This window comes from Salvelinus fontinalis, chromosome 14 (assembly GCF_029448725.1).
Source record: "Salvelinus fontinalis isolate EN_2023a chromosome 14, ASM2944872v1, whole genome shotgun sequence".
In the NCBI taxonomy this organism is placed as follows: Eukaryota; Metazoa; Chordata; class Actinopteri; order Salmoniformes; family Salmonidae; genus Salvelinus; species Salvelinus fontinalis.
This window is the reverse complement of record NC_074678.1, coordinates 40564225-40590392: the sequence shown is the minus strand read 5'-3', so window position 1 is coordinate 40590392 and position 26168 is coordinate 40564225. Positions and strand designations below refer to the sequence as shown.

The following is a 26168-nucleotide window of genomic DNA, read 5'->3' as shown; positions in this document are numbered from 1 at the left end:
CATGGAAATACTTTTTAGCGATGTATTTCTTTCAGACTTATATTATGACTTAAAAGTGGCGCGCTGTCAGTGACGGGACAGTGAAACTCCATCTCCCATGATTCTGTAGTCCCGGAACTGACCCTGTTGATATTTGTTTTTTATTTGGTTTATGTATTTTTTTTAATGTACTTTTGAAAGATGTGTTTTTCACCGTGTTGTCATTTGCGTGGGCATCGTTTTCATGAAGTTCTTCAGCTAATCCGTCTATAGCCTCTCCCAAACGGATGCATTTCTCCGGCCAGTTGGTGGCGACAACAATATTTTGAGTGTAGTTAGCCATAAAACCCAAAGAAGAATTCATCCGCCATTTCACTAGCTTGCAGCCGGCCAGCCTCTCCAAAGGCATTACATTAAATCCTATATTTATTCAATACTGCTCAAGTGAAGGTCCACTGCCAAACTTAGACAATATTTGAATAACTTTTTGAAGTACCCTACTGACCGCAAATTCATTCAGCAACAAATCAGCGGAAACAGAATAAACTGCGAAGATGTCGACCGAGGCCGCTGCTACGGAGAAACCAGGCCAGGGGTAACGTTTCATTAATTTATTCTTTTGTTAGCTAGTTGGCTAACTAAACTATTTAACTTACCTTCCTGCTCGTTAAGGTTTGGCTACGTGTAACGTTACATTATGTCTCCAACTGCCTAGTAGCAGCTAGCTTAATGGCTATTTAACTGGCTAATCACCACTAACTAGCTAATCAATTGATTCTGCTAACGTTAGCCACAAATGTGCCTGCGTGCGTGCCTCCACTGGCATGAGATTATCAAATTAGCTACAGTAACTAGTTAGCCCCCCAAATTATTATTTTTAACTAGCTAACGTTAGCTAACTGACCAATTTGTCCTCGCCCTCCTATTTTTTTTAGTTAAGTACGCCATCACTTGCTACACAATTATTATTATTTTTTTTGGGGGGGGGGGGTTCAACGCAACTGTTGGTCTTATGTTTCATGAGCTGAAATAAAAGATCACAGAAAGCTTATTTCTCAAGTTTTGTGCACAAATGTAACACTTAGTGAGCATTTCTCATTTGCCAAGATAAGCCATCCACCTGACAAGTGTGGCAAATCAAGAAGCTGATTAAACAGCACCTTGTGCTGGGGACAATAAAAGGCCATTCTTAAATGTGCAGTTTTATCACAAGTTTTGGGACAGTGCAATTGGCATGCTTACTGCCAATTGTCCACCAGAGCTGTTGCCAGAATTTAATATTACATTCTCTACCATAAGCCGCATCAAGTCATTTTAGAGAATTTGGCTGTATGTCCAACCGGCCTCACAAACGCAGACCATGTGTGACCACGCCAGTCCAGGACTTCCACATCTGTCGTCTTCGCCTGCTGAATCTTCTGAGAACAGCCACCCTGACAACTGATGAAACAGTGGGTTTGCACAACCAAAGAATTTCTGTACAAACTGTCAGAGAACTTTTCGCGGAAGCTCATATGCGTGCTACACTTGTTGCCCTCACCAGGGTCTTGACCTGGCTGCAGTTCGGCCTTGCTGGAGAAGTGTGCTCTTCACAGATGAATCCCGGTATCAACTGTACTGGGCAAATGGCAGACACATGTTGTGTGGGAAAGCAGTTTGCTAATATCAAAGTTGTGAACAGAGGTCCATGGTGGCGCTATGGTATGGGCAGGCATAAGTTACGTACAACAAGCACAATTGCATTTTATCGATGGCAATTTGAATGCACAGAGATACCGTGACGAGATCCAGTTACCGCCAATATCCAGCAAGTTTGCACAGTCATTGAAGAGGGGGACAACATTCCACAGGCCACAATCAACAGTCTGATCAACTCTGAAGATGTCACACTGAGGTAAATGGTGGTCACACCAGATACTGACTGGTTTTCTGATCACGCCCCTACCATTCTTTTTAGGGTATCTGTGATCAACATATGCATATCTTTATTCAGTTATATGAAATCCATAGATTAGGGCCTAATTTATTTAAATTGCCTTACTTCCTTATGAAGTGTAACTCAGTAAAAATTGTATGTTGCGTTTTGTATTTTTGTTCAGTGTATTGGGACTTGCGTAATAGCCAACTAGCTAGTTATTCAAACACGAGACGGGTTGGTTGTTTAGCAACGACTGAGCCGTGCGCAACTATGGGGCAAAACAAACAGGGTTGGTTTAGGTTGTTGACAACATGTAAGCTGTATTTCGTCTTCAATATTTACAAAAAATATTTATTTGCATGTTCAGCACTTCTCTCAAATACATTGTTATTGGCATGAAATCAGTCACCTCAAAATAAGACCTGGTATCAGAGGTCAACCGATTATGATTTTAACGCCGATACCGATTATTGGAGGGCCAAAAACCCGATACCGATTAATCGGCCGATTTATTAAAATATTTTTTTATATATTTTTTTATATATATATTTATATATATATATATATATATATATATATATATATATTTGTAATATTGACAATTACAGCAATACTGATTGAACACTTATTTTACCTTAATATAATACATCAATAAAATCAATTTAGCCTCATAAATAATGAAACATGTTCAATTTGGTTTAAATAATGCAAAAACGGTGTTGGAGAAGGGAGTAAAAGTGCCATGTAAGAAAGCCAAATTTTAAGTTCCCTGCTCAGAACATATGAAAGCTGGTGGTTCCTTTTAACATGAGTCTTCAATATTCCCAGGAAATATAGGACTATTTCTCTCTATACGATTTGTATCTCATATACCTTTGACTATTGGATGTTCTTATAGGCACTTTAGTATTGCCAGTGTAACAGTATAGCTTCCATCCCTCTCCTCGCCGCTACCTGGCCTCGAACCAGGAACACATCGACAACAGCCACCCTCGAAGCAGCGTTACCCATGCAGAGCAAGGGGAACAACTACTCCAAGTCTCAGAGCTTGAAACGCTATTAGCGCGCACCCCGCTAACTAGCTAGCCATTTCACATCGGTTACACCAGCCTAATCTCGGAAGTTGATAGGCTTGAAGTCATAAACAGCGCAATGCTTGAAGCATTGCGAAGAGCTGCTGGAAGAACGCACAAAAGTGCTGTTTGAATGAATGCTTACGAGCCTGCTGGTGCCTACCATTGCTCAGTCAGACTGCTCTATCAAATCATAGACTTAAATATAACATAACACACAGAAATACGAGCCTTAGGTCATTAATATGGTCGAATCCGGAAACTATTATTTCGGAAACAAAACATTTATTCTTTCAGTGAAATACGGAACCGTTACGTATTTTATCTAGCGGATCTACTGTTACATTGCACAACCTTCAATGTTATGTCATAATTACGTAAAATTCTGGCAAGTTAGTTCGCAATGAGCCAGGCGTTCCAAGCTGTTGCATATACCCTGACTCTGCGTGCAATGAACGCAAGAGAAGTGACACAATTTCACTTGGTTAATATTGCCTGCTAACCTTTCTTTTAGCTAAATATGCATGTTTAAAAATATATACTTCTGTGTATTGATTTTAAGACGGGCATTGATGTTTATGGTTAGGTACACTTTGGAGCAACGACAGTCCTTTTTCGCGAATGCCCACCGCATCGATTATATGCAATGCAAGACGCTAGATAAACTAGTAATATCATCAACCATGTGTAGTTATAACTAGGGATTATGAGTGATTGTTTTTTATAAGATAAGTTTAATCCTAGCTAGCAATTTACCTTGGATTCTTACTTCGTTCGCGTAACAGGCAGGCTCCTCGTGAGGCAGGTGGTTAGAGCGTTGGACTAGTTAACCGTAAGGTTACAAGATAGAATCTCTGAGCTGACAAGGTAAAAATCTGTCGTTCTGCCCCTGAACAAGGCAGTTAACCCACCGTTCCTAGGCCGTCATTGAAAATAAGAATGTGTTCTTAAAACTGACTTGCCTCGTTAAATAAAGTTGTATAAAAAACAAAAATCGGCAAAATCGGCGTCCAAAATACCGATTTCCGATTGTTATGAAAACTTGAAATCAGCCCTGATTAATCGGTCGACCTCTAGTATCAATGACAAACTAGATTGTTTCATCTTGTTGTTCTTGCTAGTGATCTGGCCATTCAGAATCATAACAACATGTAGACTTCTGCTCCGTGCACATCGTTTATGTCAGCTAACCCATCTATGGAATATATTGCATATCTGGAGAAGGGGTGAAAGTAGCAGACAAAACTCCTCCGCAATTTACGATGGAGCTGAGCGGTGACTAGTGTGGGCAGACTGGAGCTTCGACATCACATACAATGGAAGGTTTTATCAGTCTTCTGATTAGCACCCAATGAAAAGCCCTCAACTACAAAGTGTAATTTCAGGCTATTCTTTGGGTGCTGAAATCAGTAGTTTATGATAACTACATTTTGTGACATCGGAGCTTCACTACACCCACACTAGTCCCCGCTCCACTCCATCGTAAATCTTGGAGTTGAGTTTAATTGGCTAGGGCGAAAGGGAAGCTAAGCTATTTTCAGACAGCCAGCGGAATATTGCAGACTTCCCCGCCGAGTATGTTACTTGCCCCTCTAGTTAAAGCGGCTAGTGCCTTCAAACACAAGGGTGACAGCCGCCAGTGACCATAGCAGCTAAATAAATATTATTGACATGTGAAAATGTGTGCTTTGACACCATAAGCATGCATTAAAATGAATTTACATTCAACAGAAATTATTAATAAAAAAAATAGTTAGCTAGGGTGGGCTAGACTGCTTTCTACTGTGATTGGTCAACAACTGCATCACTTGGTAAAAAAATAGCGCAGAATCCTATTTTCTCCGCCTCTGCTAAGAGTCTACAATTTTGCCCTCCGCCTAGGCTTCATTGGAAATGATTGAGCCACCCTGTCCGCCGCGTGCTGTCTGTCAGCGCCTTTTTCGTAGCCAAGTCATGACTCCTTAGCTCGCTAGAGCAACTAATTAGACCAGGCCAGAAATACTCGGACAGGCTCTTGAAGTTGGCCTAAGAATAACCAATACAACATGAATGAAGAGTTTGCATTTAGCTAGCTAATGAATTACAGCTACATTTCTAGACATCAATACAAAGGGTAGCTAGCAATTTTTTTAGTAAGTGGACGTTTCAACTCTTGTTCACCATCAGACCGACTCCATCAATCAATAGCTACAGATTGTAACACCAGATGTGATTTAAATCCCAAATATTTGTACTATTATACTGGTAGTTACAGGTGTGACTATTCAAAATGTCACCAGAGACTTTTCAACTAACCTGGTATGGATGACACTATCTTCATCATCGATTCGTGGAGACAGGGGTCTCATAAAATGTCCGTGTCCAGTTGCAGGGGTTCTGTTTTGGAAAATGCTGCGTTATTAAAATATATTTTAAGTAATCCAACAATGTGTACTCCGCCATCTTGTCTATTTCAAGTCTTCTCTCATTGATCGAGAGATTAGAAAAATACATGGAAACTGGAGACTTTTACATCACTGGTTAGAGGACAGTCAGCTACATTTTGGAATGTTGTGTTTTGATATGGGGTCACCAAAACAAAGAAAAGCAACACTTGTCATCAATGTTCCCTCTAATTCTCTGGGGCACTGAGGACATTTTAGGTCTTGTGAGTGGAAACTAGAAAGTTGTGAGAACTTAATGCAACTTCCGGTGCACGTTTACTGTGAGCACTGAGGCTGTACCAGTACAGTTGTAGCCAATAGGCCATTGTGGCATAATGTAGGTCTACCAACAAAACCAATGGAGCAAATCCCATAACATTTCCACTTGGAAATAGTTTAGGATTTCTGAGAGCCTGCATGTGGTGTTCAATGCAGGCCTACATTGCATGACTTTTATTTTTTTTAATAAATTTATTTTTTACATAATGAAGGGCTTGCCATTAAATATTTTTACTTGGCTGTAAATTGCATTGTATGATGCAAGAAACTACAAAACAAGCAATTACTATGCAGAGAATTAGACAATATAGGCCACCCCTCTGCCTATTGGCTTATTTGCATATTCAAGCCTGTCTCAAAATACAACACTGCCCCTTAAATTAAGACAAGCTTTTTACCTGAATTTTCAAAGAAATGTAGCCTATATGTTTGGTGCTCTTCTAAGAAGCAGTAACTACCCATTGCTGACCTATACTTATCTATAACTGGGTTATAACTCGCGAAGAATATCAACATGTGCACACGCGAGGCTCTGATCTGAAAGCGCATTCACTTGGAGGTAATTGAAAGCGATCCCTGCCAATAGAATTCTACTCCTTTGCACTCTGGCTCTCCCTACAAGAAAGTCAGACTCAATATTGCAAAGTTAGATTTGTTTTGGTTTGTTGCATTGAAAAGGGGCTGACTATAATGTTGATTTGATCAAACTTTTATCTATATAGTGCGAACTCAGTGAAGTTCAATCTCTTGCATCTCTGCGTGGCCTGGCATTTTTTCTGCGTGGCTGTCCTGCAGGAGGTGCGAGGCCGCGCACTCGCGCAGCTTAGAGAGGACATTGCTTGTCAGTCACTCATCGATTTTATCACGTTGAAATCAATTGCACAAAGGGGGGGAGATGAGGTTACGCGTCCTGTTAACACAGCGCAAAAAACACACGGAATATGGGAATGTGTACATCACTGGTTAGAGGACAATTTGTAGAAGACATCTAGCTACATTTTGAAGTGTTGCGTTTTGAGTCAAGTGGGTCGCCAACGCAGTAAGTGTAACGCAACACTTTTTTGTTAATCACTTCATCGATATCATTCTAAAATCAATAGAATGTGGGGCAAACGTTTGGAGTGTAGCGCTATTTAAACGAACTATTCAAAGTAGAGCTGGGTGATATCAAATTAATTTGCATTCATGTTTTGGTGTGATATTCCAAATGCCTATCACAGGAATGAGCTTTTATGTCCCCTTGTTCTCATATCTTTTTGTCTTGTCTCCATTCTGTGCCATGTGCACCTTTCCATTTACACACACACACACCAAGCCCCTGCCACTCACAACAACAAAGATGAGAGATCACTCCATCTCTGACAAGAGGTTTTAACTTGCTATTTGCATTTGAGGTTTGATCCAACAGAATCGGTCATTTGAATTTATTATCAAGGCAGCAGCTACTCTTCCTGGGGTCCAGCAAAATTGAGGCAATTGTATACAATTTAAAAAAAAATACAACACATTAAGCGTGTCCCTCAGGCCACTACTCGACTACCACATATCTACAACACAAAATCATGGACACCGAAATACATTTTAGACTTTATTTTACTGTAATAGCGGAGTAGTTAACCTTTCTAACGATACTTTTTTTTAATGTCTCAACTCCTCAAATTGTGCACAGAGCAGACTACTAAAACAGGAGTATCAATGAACATTGATTCTGGAAAATTAATGCTCAGTTTACCACGTGCCGTTTTGCGGTACCTCTAGCTGCATTTTAACCAAATATTATTTCTGTATGTATAAAAATAAAAGATATTGATCTGTTTTTAAGCAATTTAACTTGTCATTGTGTTTACTATAAACGTTTATACTAACATCACCAATCTGAGGTAAAAAGGATGTAATTCCCCCCCCAATTCGATGTGGTCAAAACGTCAGCTTGTGTTCGCATCATGGAAAGTACTGTAATATACATTAATTAGATATGGTAAAATTGTCATAATTTGGTCTGATAGTAAATGAAGCTTTTCTCATAAGTTAAGCCATTTAGACATTTAAAAAAAATGCGTATTTTAACCGGGCGCTCTAGAAGGCTCCACTCCCGGTAACTAGGTTTATCGGTCGGGTAGCTAGCAAAGCGATCTGATTTGTTTACAGCTAAGTTAGCTAGCCAGCTAACTAAAGTCATAATGAGTTCATCTATTCTTAGTTACCTAATACATACATATCGAGCTAATGTGTTTTTTCTTTACAAAGGGAAATGAACGGCAAGGCCAAGCATGAACCCAATACCAGGAAGGAGAGGCCCCAGAAGCGTGGAGGTGGTCGCTTTGAGCCCTATGGAAACCCATCAAAGAGATACCGTGTGTTTGTCAGCAACATCCCATACGATGTGAAATGGCAGGCACTCAAAGATCTAATGAAAGAAAAAGGTAAGGTGTTAAGGGTTGTGTTGGATCCACTGTAGATATGAAGACCAGCATGGCTAATGAAGCCTTCCATAACTGGTCATTTGTGTTGAACCACTTCACCATGTTGACTGGATGGCCTCTGGCCTGTAAAGGACCCAAGTTGCAATTATTAGCTATGAGGTTCTTGGTATGTGAACTAGGTGGCAAAACTTCAAATGGGAGCGGGTTTTCCATGGATTGGCCTGTGTTCTGCTAACTCCGAGATGTTTCAGATTTCAGAACAGTTCTGTGATTTCTGCCTTTGGCTAGTCATTTTTATAGTGCTGCGAATAGCATTATAAATTTGTGCTTGATCTCTTCAGCTACACTTGATTGGACAGTGGGAATCTACCAACTAAAGGGGGCTCTTCAAATGAAGTACAGAGCTTATAGTATATGGGCAATCAATCCCTGTGTTGGGTCTTGAATGGTATAGCAAATTGCGTTTCTCACAAATGCAGAAAAATAGAAAAACGTACTTATTACCTTGAGACATAATGAATTGCTCTCAGGTGCTTACGCTACAATTGTTAAAGCGGTTCTTGCTGCGTATGTTCTGCGTGATCCTTTTCTTGGAGATTGTCAAATGTAAGAATTTTATCATGTTTGATAACTGGTTCTGTAATTATCTTAATTTGCAGCATGGATCAGTTGTCCTCAACTTATCTTCAATTTGAATCCTGCAACAAAAGCAACGGTGTACTGTTTATCTAACAGTTTAAACAGACGTTTACATGTTTTTGGCAAAGCTATAGATATGTTAGGTCGAATGTAGTAAATCGCACCTGCTTTTAATCACGATAAAGCATAGGTGTTCTGAGAGGTTACCAATGCTTTTCAGAAACAGAATTTAGTGTTTGGATATAATTGAATGTGGCGTTAAATTGCATTCTCTTTTTTAGGTTTGTTGTTTCCGCAGATCTCCATGTTGTACCGATCACGGATGTGTGTTTGCGATTTCTTGGGGTACAGGTCTACAAAATGAAGCATCTTCTTACGCCTGTTCTTGTTTCAGCTAAGGATTGGTTCATGTCCATTTATGGTGCTGACTCATTTGCTGGAATTAGCAATGGTTGTCCCTCTGTTAGTTACAAAGTTGGACACTGTTGTGCCTCCAGGTCCAATGTATATACAACTTTCCAAAAATGTAATTCCATGTTCTTCAGACATTGGAGATAGCTGAGTTGGTACAATTTAGTTTTTCATGTGTATTCATTCAAAGGTGCGGTAGAACCGTTGTATCAGTCAGTGGTTCTGAATACATTTAACAAGGAACATGGATTTTGGAAGGGTGGACTCGTGGTTTCAAAAGGCTTCGCAAACTTTCATTCTGTCAAGTTTATATTTAGAAAAGGGTTCCTCCATGATGACAATCCATCCGATAACAGGGCTGGTAGCTATTTGACTATTGTTCTTTTCATTCTATTGGTCTTTGTGTTTCGGGACTCGGCAAGAACAGGCGAAGAAGCCATTTTAAGATCCAGTAAGAGCTTTTTGTAGATCTGTACCAGAATTGTGCTACTGAGGTGCTTGGGGGGAGGCTCTGGAGTAGCAGGCCGAGCTCATGGTCACCAACCGCTTGTGTGTCTGCTCTAAACCCCCATTGTTCTCTCGGCTTCTCTCCCTTGGTGTGTGTCGTCTGGAATCTGATTTGTAGTGGGTGAGGTAACGTACGTGGAACACTTAATGGACGGAGAAGGCAAATCAAGGGTAAGTGCAATAGACAAACCTGTGTTTGTCAGCTTGAGTTTCCTTTTCTTTAATTGTGGGGATTTTCAGACATGGAGTGTTGATGAAAGCGTGTCAAGTGGGTGACGCTGAACAGAACATGTTGCAGTGTGGCACTGAATGACGTCATCTCATGGGTTGGAGTCGTATTGGGAATTCAGGTTCCAGTAGTTTGGAAAGTCCATTTTGCTGCAGATTTGTTCATCTGGGACTAAAGTGGGGCCCAGCCCCCAAGAGGTTGTAACGTGCAATAGATTTGAGTCCATTGAATTGTTTTTGTCGAACAGATATTTCCTTCAAGAGTCCATTTTGTCTGTGGGACTTCTGCTTTTGATGTGGACAATGTTTTAAGGGTTTAGATTCACCAGACTTCTGCATTTGTTATATTGTCTGGTGACCAGCTTTTAAGCTGTCAACTCATTTTGAAAGAGTAGCTGACTGTTCTAGGCTAAGGCCATACAAGTGAGTAGAATGTGTTTAACCTTGTTATTGAATATGCATGAAGTCATTGTTCTCTACATTGCCATGACTGATTACTAACTCGAATGTTGTTTTTCTACTTCAATGATGCTGTTGTGCGGTCTTCAATCAACAAAGGGTTGTGCGTAAGTATTTTCTTCATCCAGTCTTTATTCTAATAGATGTCTCAAAGTTTTAAGTTCCTGATATTCCTCATGTTTTTTGTCTCAACAGGATTGTTGAGTTCAGGACTGAGGAGCTGATGAAGAAGGCTGTGGAGAAGGTCAACAAGCACAACCTGAATGGTCGGCCCCTGAAGGTTAAAGAGGTAAGCAATATTTTGTTTAAGCTAATGACACCAGAATAAAACAAATCTATCATTAGGCTTGTATTTCCTGTTTGGTAATGTTGCCAATGTTTCTATAATCCTATTTCCCCAGGACCCAGATGGTGTGATTGCCCAGAGGGATTCACACAGGGCCCAGGGTGGTGGAGGTGGTGGTGGGCCCCCAGGCGGCCATGGTGGAATGAACATGGGGATGGGGATGGATCGCATGAATATGGAGCGGATGAACATGGACTGCATGGGCCCAGGACCGGGCGGCCCACCCATGGTCAACATCCCCCCCAGCCTCATGAACAACTCTAACATCCCCAATGAGATCATCCACGGGCTGCAGGCTGGCAAGATCGGAAGCACGGTCTTCGTAGCTAACGTAAGTCGCGGATTGTAGTCCAGTATGCCAATATAGATATTTTTAAAATATCAGTTGAAGTCATATATTGCATTATGTTATTGCAAGTATTTTAACCTTGTCAATTAGGGATGCACCGATATGACATTTTTGGCCGATACCGACATCCTATATTTTCCTTCCATTTAAATTTCGCTGCTTTTTAAGCATTCTAGTGCAGTTATATAGTTGAAACACACACGCACTGACCAAAAAGTTAATTTGTTGGCATTTACGTATATCCCCATTACCAGTAAAACATAATCAAAACCTATTTCTTTCACTCGTTGTGCTGTTTCATTGTTTGTTCAGTCTCAACCAGGATTTCATCATGCATGTCAAGCAGCGAAGTTTCAGCTCTGTCTGTCCGTGGCCTCTCTTCCTCGGGTGCGCACTGTCACTGTGTCCGTTTCCATCTTGTCCAGCTGTTTAACATTCTCACGTAAACCATGTTTCTTGTCTGCATCGAAGTAGCGGTCCTTGTACCTAGCATTGAGCATGGTGGCGACACAGTAAAGAGGCTCAGAGAAGGCCGCCGAATCGCTTGTTCACAGCCTATAGTAGAGTACTTTTCCAAGTTAACCCGACGGTCTGTTGGCATTTTTGTTGAGCAGGCGTTTCAATGCCATGACAGAGGGTATCACGTCTGCTGCAGACGCAGTTGATGAGCTTATTTCTCCAGTCAGTTGTTTGAATGGAGTTAGGTGTGTGTTCATGTTCTCAAATGCCATTGAAATGGCAGCAGTGGTATGAGAACCAGCACATTCTTGAGCATGCAATACGGATTTCCTCAGTACAAAGTCCTTGTCAACCCACTGTGCTGTCAAACTCCACATGCTCATGGGGCTGACATCGCTGGTCCAAATGTCAGTCGTGAAGCTAATAGCAAGTAGCTCAGGGATGTGCGTTTCAATAATACTGTGTAACTCCGGTAGGGAAACATCTGAAAAATAGCGCCTACTTGGTACAGCCGGGGCTCGAGGTGTTCGACCAGTCGGAGAAAGCCAACATCATCTACGACAGAGAACGGTTGATTGTCAAAGGCAATGAATTCCATTATCTTGCCGATAATTGATTTCGCCTTTGAGTTGTCTCAAATGTTCTTACTCTTTCAAATGACTGCTTGACTTGAACTTGTTTAGTTGTTGGAAGTGTGCGCTTAGTATGTTTCTGCTTTTGTTCTGTGTAGTGCTGTATTTTTCGTGGCGCCATTACGTAATCTACCTATGTTATATGTATGCACGTCAGCTTTGACATCGGTTTTGCACATCGGCGTTAAACTAGACACCGGGCCGATGCCGATGCTGGCATTTTTAGATAATATCTTCCGATTCCCTATTGTCAATGCAATGTTTCCAGCTGGACTACAAGGTTGGCTGGAAGAAGCTGAAGGAGGTGTTTGGCATGGCAGGAGTTGTGGTGCGTACTGACATCTTGGAGGACAAGGATGGGAATAGCAGGGGCATGGGCACTGTCACCTTTGACATGCCTATTGAAGCTGTCCAAGCAGTCAGCATGTTCAACGGTCAACTACTGTTCAACCGGGTCATGCATGTCAAGCTGGTAAGCAACATATATTCTAGAGACTAACATTTGTTAATTTTAGTAAATGTTCAAACTGTACACATTTTAAGCAATGCTTGTGTTGGATATTTCAGGATGAGAAGTCCTTGCCAAAAGGAGACTTTGCACCACCGGAGAGACCCCCAGCACTACCCCGTAAGTACAATGTGCCCCCCCCCCCCCCCCCCCCCCCCCCCCCCAAGTAAACGAAAAACAGAAAACTAATCTGTCCAAAATGTTGAGTATCTTCAAGGCTAGCTTCCATAGGATCTTCAATAGAAGGGCTGGTAGTATTTGTTTCTCTCAGTCATCCATTGCTTTTCCCTCAGGTGGCCTGAGTGGCATTGGGCAGGGACTGGGGCCTGGTGGCCAACCCATTGACGCCACCGCACTGAACCGAGGTGGTGGTGGAGGAATGGGCAACATGGGACCTGGGGGTAAGGGGCTGTCTTTGTGATCCTCCTTCACATAGAACTTTAATTTGGCTTCTTTCAGTCACTTACTAATTGTTTGGTTTATAGGCATGGATGGCATGGGCTTCGGTGGTGGCATGGGTAGAATGGGAGGTATGTATGTTTTGTACTGCGTTGAATGAGTGCAGTTCATCAAATCGTTTGCATTGTGTTTTTTTCTAATACATTTGAGTGTTAAAGATGACATTTTGTTCTGATTTTTTTCTCAAGACATGGATAACTTTGGTGGAGGAATGAACAACATGGAGCGCTTTGGACCATCGGGAATGGGACGTATGAATGGTAAGGAAATTAATTTCACTCTGACATGGAACGTTCACATTTGGCTGGTCTTCTAATAGTTTTATCTCTTGTGTTGTTAGAGATGGACCGTGAGATTGGTGGTGCTTTTGACCGGGAGTGTGGTCGAAATGAAATGGGCATGTCTCGCAATAATTTTGGGGAGTCCTTTGATAGAGGAATGGGTTAGTACTTTAAGGATTTGCTAAATTTCTTGCTGATGTGTTGAACACGCCTGAAGCTGATTTCTCACAGGACCTAAACTCTGCCTCAATTGTCTTTGTCGTTTCTTTTGTTTTCTGTTTTCCCTCGACTTACAGGTAGCTCACTGGGCATGGACCGCATGAGCTCTGGCATGGATCGCATGGGTGGTGGAATGGACCGTCTGGGTGGGATGGAGAGGATGGACCGTGTGTCTGATCTGAACAGGCTGGGGGGCTCTGGCTTTGACCGTATGGGCTCTGGGCTGGACCGGCTGGGTCCTAGTATGGACAGACTTGGTTCTGGCCTGGATCGTATGAGCTCCAGCATGGACCGCCTGGGCCCAGCTGGGTTTGACTGCCTAGGCCCATCCAGTTTAGACCGGATGTCCGCCGGCCTGGACTTCACCTCCCCCATGGGCATGGCGGACCGCATGAACACCGGCATGGAGAGGATGGGAACCAACTTTGACCGCATGGGGTCTGCTGGCATGGACCGCTTCCCGGCCACCGGGCTTGACCGCATGGGTTCCACCATGGACCACATGGGCGCTGCCGGTGTTGGAGGCCAGTATGACCGGCCTGCTGAGATGGAACGTGGGGGCTTTGGAGGAAATGGCTTTGGAGGAGCCGGAGGTCCTGGGGCCAACGCCAGGAAGGGCTGTCAGATCTTTGTCCGGAATGTAAGTGTCTCTAGAGAAATAAGTGTCCCCATTGTTGTGGTTAAAGCGTATTCAGCATATTGAACTAGTATTCGACAGTCACCATTGTAAACTTCAACTGATCGATTTGACTCTTCTCTTGTAGCTGCCATATGACTTCACCTGGAAGGTGCTGAAGGATACCTTCAATACATGCGGTAAGAACATAATCTAAAAACGTTTCTCCTCAATTTTGTGGTATCCAATTGTCTCATCGCTGCAACTCCTGTACGGAGGCAAGGCGAAGGTTGAGAGCCATACGTCCTCCGAAACCCAACTGGTTCTTGACACAATGCCCACTTAACCCGGAAGCCAGCCGCGCACCAATGTGCCGGAGGAAACGCCGTACACCTGGCGACCAATTGTGCGCCTTCCCATGGGTGTCACGGCCGGCTTCGACAGATCCTGGACTCAAACCCAGAATCTCTAGTGGCACAGGTAGCACTGCGATGCAGTGCCTTAAACCACTGCGCCACTCAGGAGGCCTTTTTACTACTTTCTACATTGTACAATAATAGTGAAGACATCAACTAACACATGGAATCATGGAGTAACCAAGTGTTAAATCAAAATATTTTAGATTCTTCAAAGTATCCACCCATACATCACTCCACATCCACCCATACATCACTCAAAGCAGCCACAACTGTCAGTAACAGTGTCCATGATTGAGTCTGACTGAGATAAAACGGTCAAGTTTAAGTTGGACTGCCGAGTGAATGAAAAGCAGCCAACAAGTGCTCAGCATATGTGGGAACTCCTTTAAGACTGTTGGAAAAGCATTCCTGGTGCTGGTTGAGAGTGCCAAGCATGTGCAAAGCTGTCATCAAGGCAAAGGGTGGCTTCTTTGAAGAATCTAAAATATATTTTGATTTGTCACTTTTTGGGTTACTACATGATTCCATGTGTTTTCATAGATTTGATGTCTTCTATTCTACAATGTATAAAATGAACAAGACCTTGAATGAGTTGGTGTCAATTTGACTGGTACTGTACGTAAGGACTTTCTTGCACCCAAGAGGCCAGTGCTGTAGTCAAGTTACAAAACATCTGTAGTCCCTAGTGTTAGTCCTTTTAAACTCGAGTCAGAAGCCCCTAAAAGCTGTGGTCCAACAATTTTTTTTAAATCTGAATTGTTGCTTTAAGGGTAACTAGATATTACAGCTCTTGCAACGGTTGCATATTTAACATACTAATAACTACAACAGCAAGTAAGATTTTCTGACGCATTCCCCTCTGGTCGAGTTCTAGGGAGTCAAGTCTCTTGCGAAATAATAATCTTAAATGTAATTTGACAGGATTGAAAAACACGTAAATGGAATGTGTAAGTTAACCCACAACATTTCACAATTACACAATGGTGAGTCTGACCCAAGATTCAATTGGAACGTCAGCCAAATAATTTTAACCCGTATCTGCTTTCTTCTACAGGTATCGTCCAATATGCTGACATCAAGACGGAGAATGGCAAGTCCAAGGGCTGTGGCGTGGTTCGCTTCGACAACCCGGAGACTGCCGAGAGAGCCTGTCACACCATGAATGGCTACAGGCTGAATGGAAGAGAGATCGATGTCAGAATTGACAGAAATGCATAATCGTCCAGATTGTCATTTTGACCCTGATATTTGCATATTTCTTGGTTTGTTGGGCATTTGTAACAGTGCAAATGTGTACTTTTAGTTATTGCTCATCTGTGCATTTTGTTTTGTGACAATTGTATTTCTTTATTTTACTTAATGCTTCACTTCATTGCTTTTTGTTCTGAGGTGTTTTGATAATAAATATCATTGGAATTTTGTTTTCCGTCTCTTCCTTGCCACTCAAGTGTACTATCATAGCTTGGAATCCCAATGGAGTAGAGATTTGTTTCACTATTCTAGTCACTGGGTATAAAAATAAATTACTATAGAATATATAAATTAGAATCCCAGTAACACGAAACTGTCTGTTCGCGCTGGAAGGTCTGACACTTTCTCCAAGCTTCTCTTCTAGGGGGAATGTAACTGAAACTGCAGCGCTGTCTCACTTCTGAAGCTGCAAGTCAGGCTCATTACTGTTGTCCCCGCTGTTACTCACACTCGGCCTGAGGTAGTTCTCTGCAATAGGTGAGGGGATGTCATCTGATGCATCCATATCCTTCAACACAGAAACAATCATTAATAACTGGCTAGCTATCTGAAGAACGATCATTTGGCTAGGCAAAAAGTTACTAAGCGTGTGTGAGTAAACTATGGAATAGAGTGGAGAAGCAATTTGTTTATCATAGCAACATGTGATGGCAGCTAACTACTTACCTCAATGAATGTCAGTTCAAATGCCTTGGTGGTCAGGAGATTAGAAATCCCTCGTGTGATGCTCTAAATGTAGTCTGCCGGTTCTTTTTGTACAATACCTTCTCGAAGAGGGAAGCTTGTGAGTTCTGAGAAAATCCCATATGTTCTTTGAAAGTAAAAGCAATGGTATTGCGGAAATGTTGGATAAATATCTAGCTACCTTGACCTCGAGCCTGTCGCTGCAGTGTACAAATTTTCACCCATCTTGTATGGGTTAGCGTTTTTTTTAACATCCGCTTATTTTCTTTCTCATTCAGCATATGGACCAGAGCCTAAAGCGGCAGTGATACAGTACTTGCGCATTATCAGACATTACTTATTTGTATGCGTTGCTGTCGGTGTCTGTTTGTTTACTTTTATACAAAACCAAAGATTCTTACAACACATTGTTCTATCCTTGTCCGAGCCATAGTTGGCACTATTGATAACACCTCTCCTGGTCTGGATTTTTGCTGTTGAAAATAATATATTTTTAATCATGATGCATGCATCTGCCTATGTGACAAAGTTGGTGCTTTCATCCGACCCGAACTATTTATTTTTCGCTTAAGGCGAAAATGCCCACCTTTCTTCAGGCTCCTCCACATATACGTCAGAAGGTCATCAGCGGGAAAGGTCACAGGCAATGCAACCAAGATGGCGGCCTCCTTGTGTCAGTGTTACCAGGTTAGTTGTCATTAAAACATATTTTTCCACATTGTCTTTTAACCAGAAATAATTAACTTAATATATTATTGAAAATAGCGATGGAATGCTTATATAATCGAACCGCCTTCTCCACTGCAATACGTTTTAACGCCGAATCAGACTAATTTAGCAGCAAGACTTCTCTGAATGGAATCTTGTGTCGTGCCGGTGTTTGGCCCTTGATTCATAACCGTATAAAATGTGTACCAAGCAGTAGTTTGCTGCTCTCTATACACATTTCGAATATGCATGATTTACACTTTTGCACACTTATTTCAATAACATAGACAGATGACATGGATATCGTTTACATGTCACATTCAATTGCACAAGACTCTGAAGGTTTTTTTTAACCCTCAAAGTAATTTTTGAAAATGAAATAAAACTATAGGCCAAAGTTAACAATTGTAGCTAGTAGGAGGAATCTGTTAATTTCATAAGCAATAAAGACTATGTTGTCTTCAACATTTTTGCAATCATAATCTCTGAGGTGGAAACATCAATTCTCTTGGGCACTTAAATTGTAGGTCTAACAAATCTTCTCTGCCAATCATGTGGCCAGAACACAATTTTATAATGATTATTTCTAATTGTGTATTTCTCTCTCTAGCTGTGTGTCAGAAGAAGTTTGCTTGCCTCCAGTCCTTCATATTTGCTCCTACACAACAAACCTCATGTATACAGGATATGTGGGTCTCTCACAAGTTCTTCACAGGTAACAGTGACTGTTCCCCCTTGTGATAATCATTAATTGCATACTAGTAGCATTAACATTCAAAGTGCAGGCTGTGTGTAAATCCCATTTCTGCTTTAGCCAACTTGTCTTGTCCAACAATGTACTCTTGTTGAATGCAGAAGTAGTCAGATAACCAAAAGTCTTTGATTCCTATGCAGAAATACACGACCAAAAGTATGTGTACACCTGCTCGTCACACATCACATTCTAAAATCATGGTCATTAATATGGAGTTGGTCCCATCGTTGCTGCTATAACAGCCTCCACTTTTCTGGGAAGGCTTTCCACTAGATGTTGGAACATTGCTGCGGGGACTTGCTTCCATTCAGCTACAATAGTAATAGTGTGGTCGGGCACTGATGTTGGGTGATTAGGCCTGGTTTGCAGTCAGTGTTCCAATTTATCCCAAAGGTGTTCGATAGGATTGAGGTCAGGGCTCTGTGCAGGCCAGTCAAGTTCTTCCACACCGATCTCAACAAAACATTTCTGTATGGACCGCTTCAGCACTCAACGGTCCCGTTCTCTGCGCTTGTGTGGGCTACCACTTCGCGTCTGAGCTGTTGTTGCTCCTAGACGTTTCAACTTCACAATAACAGCACTTATAGTTGACCAGGCCAGGAATTTGACAAGCGGTCTTGTTGGAGAAGTGGCATCCTATGACGGTGCCACATTGAAAGTCACTGAGCTCTTCAGTAAGGACCTTCTACTGGCAATGTTTCTATGGAGATTGCATGGCTGTGTGCTTGATTGTATACACCTGTCAGCAACGGGTGTGGCTGAAATAGCCAAATCCACAAATTTGAATGGGGTGTCCACATACTTTTGTGTATATATAGTGTGTGTTCCCCTTTCTCCAACTCATGCAATGCCTATATCTTGCTCTAGGTACGATATGCATCAGACAGGGGAGGTGGCCGAAAGGGCTTCTTCGGGGGATTCTTGGACAACCTCAAGCAGGAGCTCAGCAAGAACAAGGAAATGAAGGAGAACATCAAGAAGTTTCGTGAGGAGGCCAAAAAGTTGGAGGAATCAGAAGCTCTGAAGCAAGCTCGGAGGAAATATGTAAGTGCTGCCATCCTTTGAACAGCTTTATTCCTTGATCTTCAGGTGGACATTTGTGGCCCAGCAAATAATTTGAAGCGCATGTCACGTGTTGTTTCATTGTCACATTGGACAAAGGATGTTGTTATGCAGGTTGGATTGAATAATTACTTGATTTCTTTCCTTCACTATTTTACTTCCTTAGCAAACCATAGAGTCTGAAACTGTGAAGACGTCTGAAGTTCTGAAGAAGAAGTTAGGGACCTTCTCAGAGACTGTGAAAGAGGTACATGGATTGCTGTTTAGTTACTCATCAGCCTTGATGACTAAACTTGAGCATGGTAAATGTAGAGCTGCATGCTGTCAATTAAATGGAAACATTGACATGAATTACATAGTGCCATCGGAAAGTATTCAGACCCTTTGACTTTTTCCACATTTTGTTACGTTACGGTCTTATTCTAAAATTGATGAATCATTTTTTCCTCTTATTTTACCCCATAATGACAAAGCAAAAATAGGGTTTTAGAAATGTTTGGAAATGTATTAAAAATAAAAACAGATACCTTATTTACATAAGTATTCAGACCCTTTGCTATGAGACTCAAAATTGAGCTCAGGTGCATTTGTTTCCATTGATCATCCTTGAGATGTTTCTACAACTTAATTCGTGTCCACCTGTGGTAAAATCAATGCATTGATTTGGAAAGGCACACACCTGTCTTTATAAGGTCCCACAGTTGACAGTGCATGTCAGAGCAAAACCAAGCCATGAGGTTGAAGGGATTGTCCGTAGAGCTCCGACACAGGATTGTGTCGAGGCACAGATCTGGGGAAGATTACCAAAAAATGTCTGCAGCATTGAAGGTCCCCAAGAAAACAGCGGCCTCGATCATTCTTAAATGGAATAATTTTGGAACCACCAAGACTCTTCCTAGAGCTAGCCGCCTGTCAGTAAAACGCACATGACAGCCCATTTGGAGTTTTGCTAAAAGGTACTTAAAGACTCTGACCATGAGAAACAAGATTATCTGGTCTGATGAAACCAAGATTGAACTCTTTGGCCTGAATGCCAAGCGTCACATGAACCATGGGGGTGGCAGCATCATGCTGTGGGGTTTGTTTTTCAGCGGCAGGGACTGCGAGACTAGTCAGGATCAAGGGAAATATGAACCAAGTAAAGTACAGAGCGCTCAGGACCTAAAACTGGGGTGAAGATTCATCTTCCAACAGGACAATGACCCTAAGCACACAGCCAAGACAATGCAGAAGAGTCTTCGGAAAAAGTCTCTGAATGTCCTTAAGTGGCCCAGCCAGAGCCCGGGCTTGAACTCGATCGAACATCTCTGGAGAGACCTGAAAATACCTGCGCAGCGAAGCTCCCCATCCAAACTGACAGCGCTTGAGAGGATCTGCAGAGAATAATGGGAGAAACTCCATAAATACAGGTGTGCCAAGCTCGTATCGTCATACCCAAGGAGACTCGAGGCTGATTTCGCTGCCAAAGGTGCTTCAAAGTACTGAGTAAAGGGTCTGAATATTTATGTAAATGTGATGTTTCAGTTTTTTATACATTTGCAAAAATGTCAACCTGGTTTTGCTTTGTCATTATGGGGTATTGTGTGTAGATTGATGAGGGGGGGGGGACTATTTAATCACTTTTAGAATTAGGCTGTAATGTAGCAAAAATTAAGGGGCCTAAATACTTTCAGAATGCACTGTATGTAGGTCTATGTCTTCGGCATGTCAACAGAAACGGTGTGTTTGTGTGTCTCAGACAAAAAGTTAGTGTCTGTTTGTTTTTAGGGTCTGGAAGAGGTCAGTCGTACAGATATAGGGAGGAAGATCAAGGAGGGCGTGGAGGAAGCAGCGAAGACAGCCAAGACGTCTGCGGAGTCTGTGTCCAAGAGTGGAGAGAAACTGGGAAAGACCGGTGCATTCAGGGCAATATCTCAGGTGAGAACTGGATAGGTTCTCCAAGGTCCAAAAGGATCAATTCAGCACTTCAAAGTCAAATACTGGGTTTGGTCATGTTCACTGCATTATAGAAATCACTTGCTCCTTTTTTTGGGGGTTGTCACTGCATAAACTAAGCAAGTCAAATGATCAGGAGGGAATGTACAGAAACAACCCATTGCTTAGGGAGCTCATCACAACAGCCCATGCATTTCCCTAAAGCCTGCTGTATGTGCACATACAGGGTATAGAGAGTGTGAAGAAGGAGATTGATGACCTTAATCAGAGTGGGCCCTACCGGGCCCCCAAAAGACTACGGAAGAGGAGTGACTTTTCATCTAAGGCTGCAGAAAATGAGAACAAGGTCTTCGAGGCCAATGAGTACGTGCTGACAGTCTCCCACTCTCATTCTGTTTCGGTAGAGCTCTAGATTTTTATTTGTGCAGAATTATCTTTAGAACTCAAAATTTGTCTATCAGACAAGCTCAATATCACACAATATTTATCAGTGCCCAAATTGCACTTGCAGGTATAATTTGGATTCACAGTAAGGGTGAAAATGAGTTCTAGTCTAGATAAGTGTGTGTGTAGTGGCATGGCCGTGAGCAGTGATCTGTTTTCTAGGGAGGCCATGGGGGTGGTGCTGCACAAGGACTCCAAATGGTACGCACAGTGGAAGGACTTCAAGGATAACAACATGGTTTTTAACAGTAAGGACAGCCTGTCTCACTATCAGTTTGTTAATCTTTATGATGTCTGCTGTAGTCATTGCAGTCTAAGTATCACCCTTTCCAAATCATAATGTAGGAAGATGATGATATTTATATGATGAAGACTGAGTTATTACTCTAAAATATTACATTATTGCTACGTCAAAGAATGGTATGAATGTCTGCCACTGTAAAACGTTTGTCCAGTAGATGGGGCTAAGTGTATACACTACCTATCAGTGGCTTAGTGCTTGTTACTCTGCTGGGTGTGGTGCGTTTATCTTTACTAAGTGCCCTTTGTCCTTAACTTTTGACTTTACCTTGAACATTTCCAAATTCGAACTGTCGTCATGGTTGGCAGTCAGAAACGTTCCGGTCTGCAAAATCATAGTCTTGAGGGTGTACATTGTAAGGGATCCAAACCTAGTGTAGACAGGGATCCCTCTGCTAGCTGATTGACTGCTGTATCAGACGGGTGAACAGTGTCCTGCTCCTATTAAAACCCTGGTGCTAATGGGCCCTCACTAACGAGCAGCAGGTAATGGGAGCCCAGGGACTTCCTAGGGGTCGGGGATGAGAGACTGGGGAGCAGTGGCTTTTTTTTTTACTAGGAGCCTTAAACGACTGTTCCTGTTGTGGGTTTTTACCGTCGCTTTATACAGGGAGCAAGGAATTAAGCATTACCTAAGGAAACTGCACCGACTATAAATCATGTTTCTGACTTGTGAAAAGGAGCTATGATTTACAGTAAGGACATTGTGCAAAGTCAATAGAAATAAATTGTATCAAGTTTCTTATTGTCACATCACAACTTGCCTGACACTGTAAATACATCATGGAATTCAATCTGGGTATGTTGGTACTGCGTGTGTTATCAGAGAATGTGTCAGCGAAGTACAGTAAGTAATCAATCACATATCAGAGCGATACTGTACAACGACCCACAGCTCAGTCCCTGTGTTTGATCCATACAATACAACTCAATGCCCTGACCTTGGGGTAACACTACTTATGCTGAGTCCAAATGACATCTTCCCCCAGCCTGTTACTCTTTGTTTGATGTCGATGCACTGCAATTAACTGAGATGACTCACTATTTGCGTTCTCTTCCCAGGGTTCTTCGAAATGAAGATGAAGTACGATGAGAGCGAGAATGCCCTCGTCAGAGCGTCTCGTGCCGTCACAGATAAAATGACCGACCTCCTAGGTAACCTACTAACTTCTCCATGCCACCAACCCTAACCCCAGTCACGTATTTGGTTAGTGGGCTCGGTCTTTGTTCTTGTTTTAAAGTTGTGTGTATGTCTGGTCAGGTGGGCTCTTCTCCAAGACCGAGATGTCTGAGGTGCTGACAGAGATACTGAAGGTGGATCCGTCGTTCGACAAAGATGTCTTCCTCAAGCAGTGTGAATTTGACATCATACCCAATGTCCTGGAGGTAAAGAAATATCTTTCCTCCCCTGACATTGGTGCGGTACAGATTGTGTTGAAGGCATACAGTAGGAAAACAGATTTCTCATTTTGAGCTGAAGACACTCAGGGGAGAGAATCCTCCATGTAACAGTTGTATGTCACTGCAGTTAATAGAGACACTATACACATTTTTCAATCTGCGATCTTGAACATTACTTGAAACATTAGTCTGTCTCACTTAAATCTGATGAATATCCAGACAAATTGTAAAATCAATGGAGCACTTCTTTCCCCGCTGTCCAGATACATTTATTTTTATTTTTTTTGTCTATGTCTGCAGTGCCTCTTGAGGTGTGGATATCACCCTATTCTGACCTCTCTGTCTGCATTACCTCTCTGTCTTTCTGTCTGCAGGCTATGATCCGAGGGGAGCTGGAGGTTCTGAAGGACTGGTGTTATGAAGCGGTAAGCACTTTTTTTATTGACCAGTATATCGACTATTCATTTGGACACCGGCTGAAGATGAATTGATTATTTTTGAAGTACTGTAAATGTAGACCTGCAATAGTGATGTTGAGATTTTCAGGATTTTTCTTTTTCCTGCCCTTGTTGTTCTTAACCCACACCTCTCTGTCTTGTGTAGACTTACAGCCAGCTGGCCCACCCCATTCAACAGGCCAAGGCTATGGGCCTGCAGTTCCACTCTAAGATCCTGGACATAGACAACATTGATGTGAGTTACCCTAGGCCTTTTACGACCGTCTCATCCTAATATTTGTTTGTGGGATTTGCTTTTCTACTAGTGTATTTTAATTGTGTGTGTGTTCAGCTGGCCATGGGGAAGATGATGGAGCAGGGTCCAGTGTTGATCATCACCTTCCAGGCCCAGCTGGTCATGGTGATCCGGAACACTAAAGGAGACGTCATAGAGGGAGACCCTGTGAGTAGAATACACCCTCCATCTCTACTCTGGAAATGAGGATCAATTGTAAAAGTATTCAAACAGGGCTCTGTTTGTCTCTGAGCTTGGCTAATCAGACATGGCAATGTTTCAGACCTGGGGGTGCATCTCTTATAGTCTAAAATGGCTTCCTCCCTTTATCTTTTGAATGAGCGAAAGAGAGGAAGCCAGACTAGTCTATTGAGCCCCTGCCGACTGTCAGCCAGACTCCACATGAAAGCCTCCTGAGCTGTAAATCTGTCTGATAGGCCAGTGAGGGCACCTCAGGGAGTCTTTGGATTGGAGGAGGAGGGGGAGCTGGGCCTAATGGGAGGGTATCCACTCAGCCGCAGGAAACTGGCACTCCCTCAGTCTACCGCAAGGCACTGCCAGGGGATTTAGGGAGGCTGGGCGTTTTATTTGTTCTATTGTTGATAACTTTTTTTCCCCCTTGTCTCTCACTGAGAGGATAAGCTGGACAGGCTAGCGGGGAGGGTTGTACACTTTGGACACCCGCTCAAAAGCATTGAAAAGTGACTTAATTTTCAACTTGCCAATACCTTTGTCTGTTTGGCCCACAGGACAAGGTGCTGAGGATGATGTACGTGTGGGCCCTGTGTCGAGACCAAGAGGAGCTGAACCCCTACGCAGCCTGGAGACTCCTGGATATCTCTGCCTCTAGCACTGAACAGATCCTCTGAGACCAACACACACATACACCCAGGGCTGGAAGACTGAGGAGAAGAGGAGGCGGGCTGGACGGGGGAGCATGGAATTACCACAGGGACATGAACAAGCAGTGCTGACCCTTTCAGCAACCCAGCTAACTCCTCCTCCAGTATGGTTTTGGGTGGCCCACTGTGGACTGCCTCTTATGGCTGCCCCTCATGTACCAGACTGGTAGTCTTCACAGACCAGGATAGAGGAGACCCAGACTGGATAGATCTGTGTTCCCACTGGGTGACTCTAGGGGCAGTAGTCCACTGTCCTGTCTGTCACACCATGGTCAGATAAGTTGATACTGTCCTCCTCTCCTAGACATAATTATGTTAACTGGAGGATTGAGGATAAAGTGAAGGGTGTCTTTTAATGCTTCTCTGTTGATCCCTTCCTAGTTTGGGGAGGACCTTTTGGATGCCATGTGGTCCACTAGTGCCCTATACACACATTTGTATGATAGCCCAGTCTAATTATTGAATTGAGAAAATCTATATTACTTTTTTTAAACCCTGCTTCACCTTCAGACATTTTGTTTGAGGAGTTTTTTGAACCCATTTGCTGTAAAATGTTTAGGCTTGCCTTAAATAAACTTGGAAATATCTGCTGATATTTTTGACGGCAAACTGTTTATTATTAAAACCTCAACGAATTGGGACTTCAATGTATGGCATTGGCTTATTTTTTATATATATATATTTTTTGAGGACAAATCCTAAAAGATTTTCTGTTGCACCAAATATTAACACTATTGTTTTAGTGTCACTAATTAGCATTCAGCCATTTAGCATCTGTGAACTTGGTGGTATGGCACACAGTAGATTTGGAATTCCAATGTTTTTTATAAGGCCTCCAAACAACGCCATGCTGCTAAACAGTCCTAACACAATGGTGCCACACAAGGGGCTAGTCAGACCTCATTATTAATAGAGACAGATGTTTATGTACACGTGGATCCACCACTCTTCTGACAACTTATTGTATTGTGATTTGCTGCTATTTAGCTTTTTCCCCCCTGAGATCAGTGTATGTCATACTTGAGTGTTTGTTTTTATATCAAGCCCACTTGGCATAGACAGAAGGCTCCACATACTGGGGATTTTTATGATGGTAGTTTGTCATTACGTCATGGCCAAAATGAGTCAACTTAATAAACTTTTATGAATTCCAACCATGTTATTTGTTTTTAATGCTAAACTTGTTTTGGTTTATGTAACTTGTTGAACTTTAGCCCATGAGTGTCATAACAGGTAGATGGCTGCCATTTTGAAACCTGAGAATGAGCACACTTGTAAAGTTTCCCAACTGAGGATGTGCACACTTTTTATTCTGACTGAAGAACAGAATATATTTCAAAACAGAGAGACAATATGTTCTATAGACTC

The 26168-nt window shown here is 42.3% G+C and overlaps 2 protein-coding genes across 3 annotated transcripts; both read left to right on the top strand.

Annotated features, from left to right (window-relative positions):
- Nucleotides 1-319: 319 nt before the first annotated feature.
- LOC129810847 (heterogeneous nuclear ribonucleoprotein M-like) lies at nt 320-16048 on the top strand. 2 transcript variants are annotated; one of them, XM_055861786.1, is made up of 15 exons: nt 320-574; nt 7920-8095; nt 9771-9823; nt 10439-10446; nt 10535-10628; nt 10741-11016; nt 12394-12597; nt 12693-12753; nt 12927-13034; nt 13119-13163; nt 13281-13352; nt 13433-13534; nt 13670-14232; nt 14357-14408; nt 15682-16048. In XM_055861786.1, the coding sequence occupies exons 1-15, from the start codon at nt 534-536 to the stop codon at nt 15843-15845; spliced, it is 2019 nt and encodes a 672-aa protein (XP_055717761.1). In that variant the 5' UTR covers nt 320-533; the 3' UTR covers nt 15846-16048. The 2 variants fall into 2 exon arrangements, with proteins under 2 accessions (XP_055717761.1, XP_055717760.1); XM_055861785.1 differs by lacking the exons at nt 320-574; nt 7920-8095; nt 9771-9823; nt 13119-13163 and having other exon boundaries at nt 9937-10446.
- A 1061-nt stretch (nt 16049-17109) lies between these two features.
- On the top strand, nt 17110-25954 carry LOC129810848 (mitochondrial import inner membrane translocase subunit TIM44-like). The gene is made up of 13 exons (XM_055861787.1): nt 17110-17249; nt 17881-17985; nt 18892-19068; nt 19253-19333; nt 20854-21003; nt 21248-21384; nt 21628-21713; nt 22828-22920; nt 23027-23151; nt 23541-23591; nt 23770-23859; nt 23956-24066; nt 24648-25954. The coding sequence occupies exons 1-13, from the start codon at nt 17220-17222 to the stop codon at nt 24765-24767; spliced, it is 1356 nt and encodes a 451-aa protein (XP_055717762.1). The 5' UTR covers nt 17110-17219; the 3' UTR covers nt 24768-25954.
- The last annotated feature ends 214 nt before the right edge of the window (nt 25955-26168 follow it).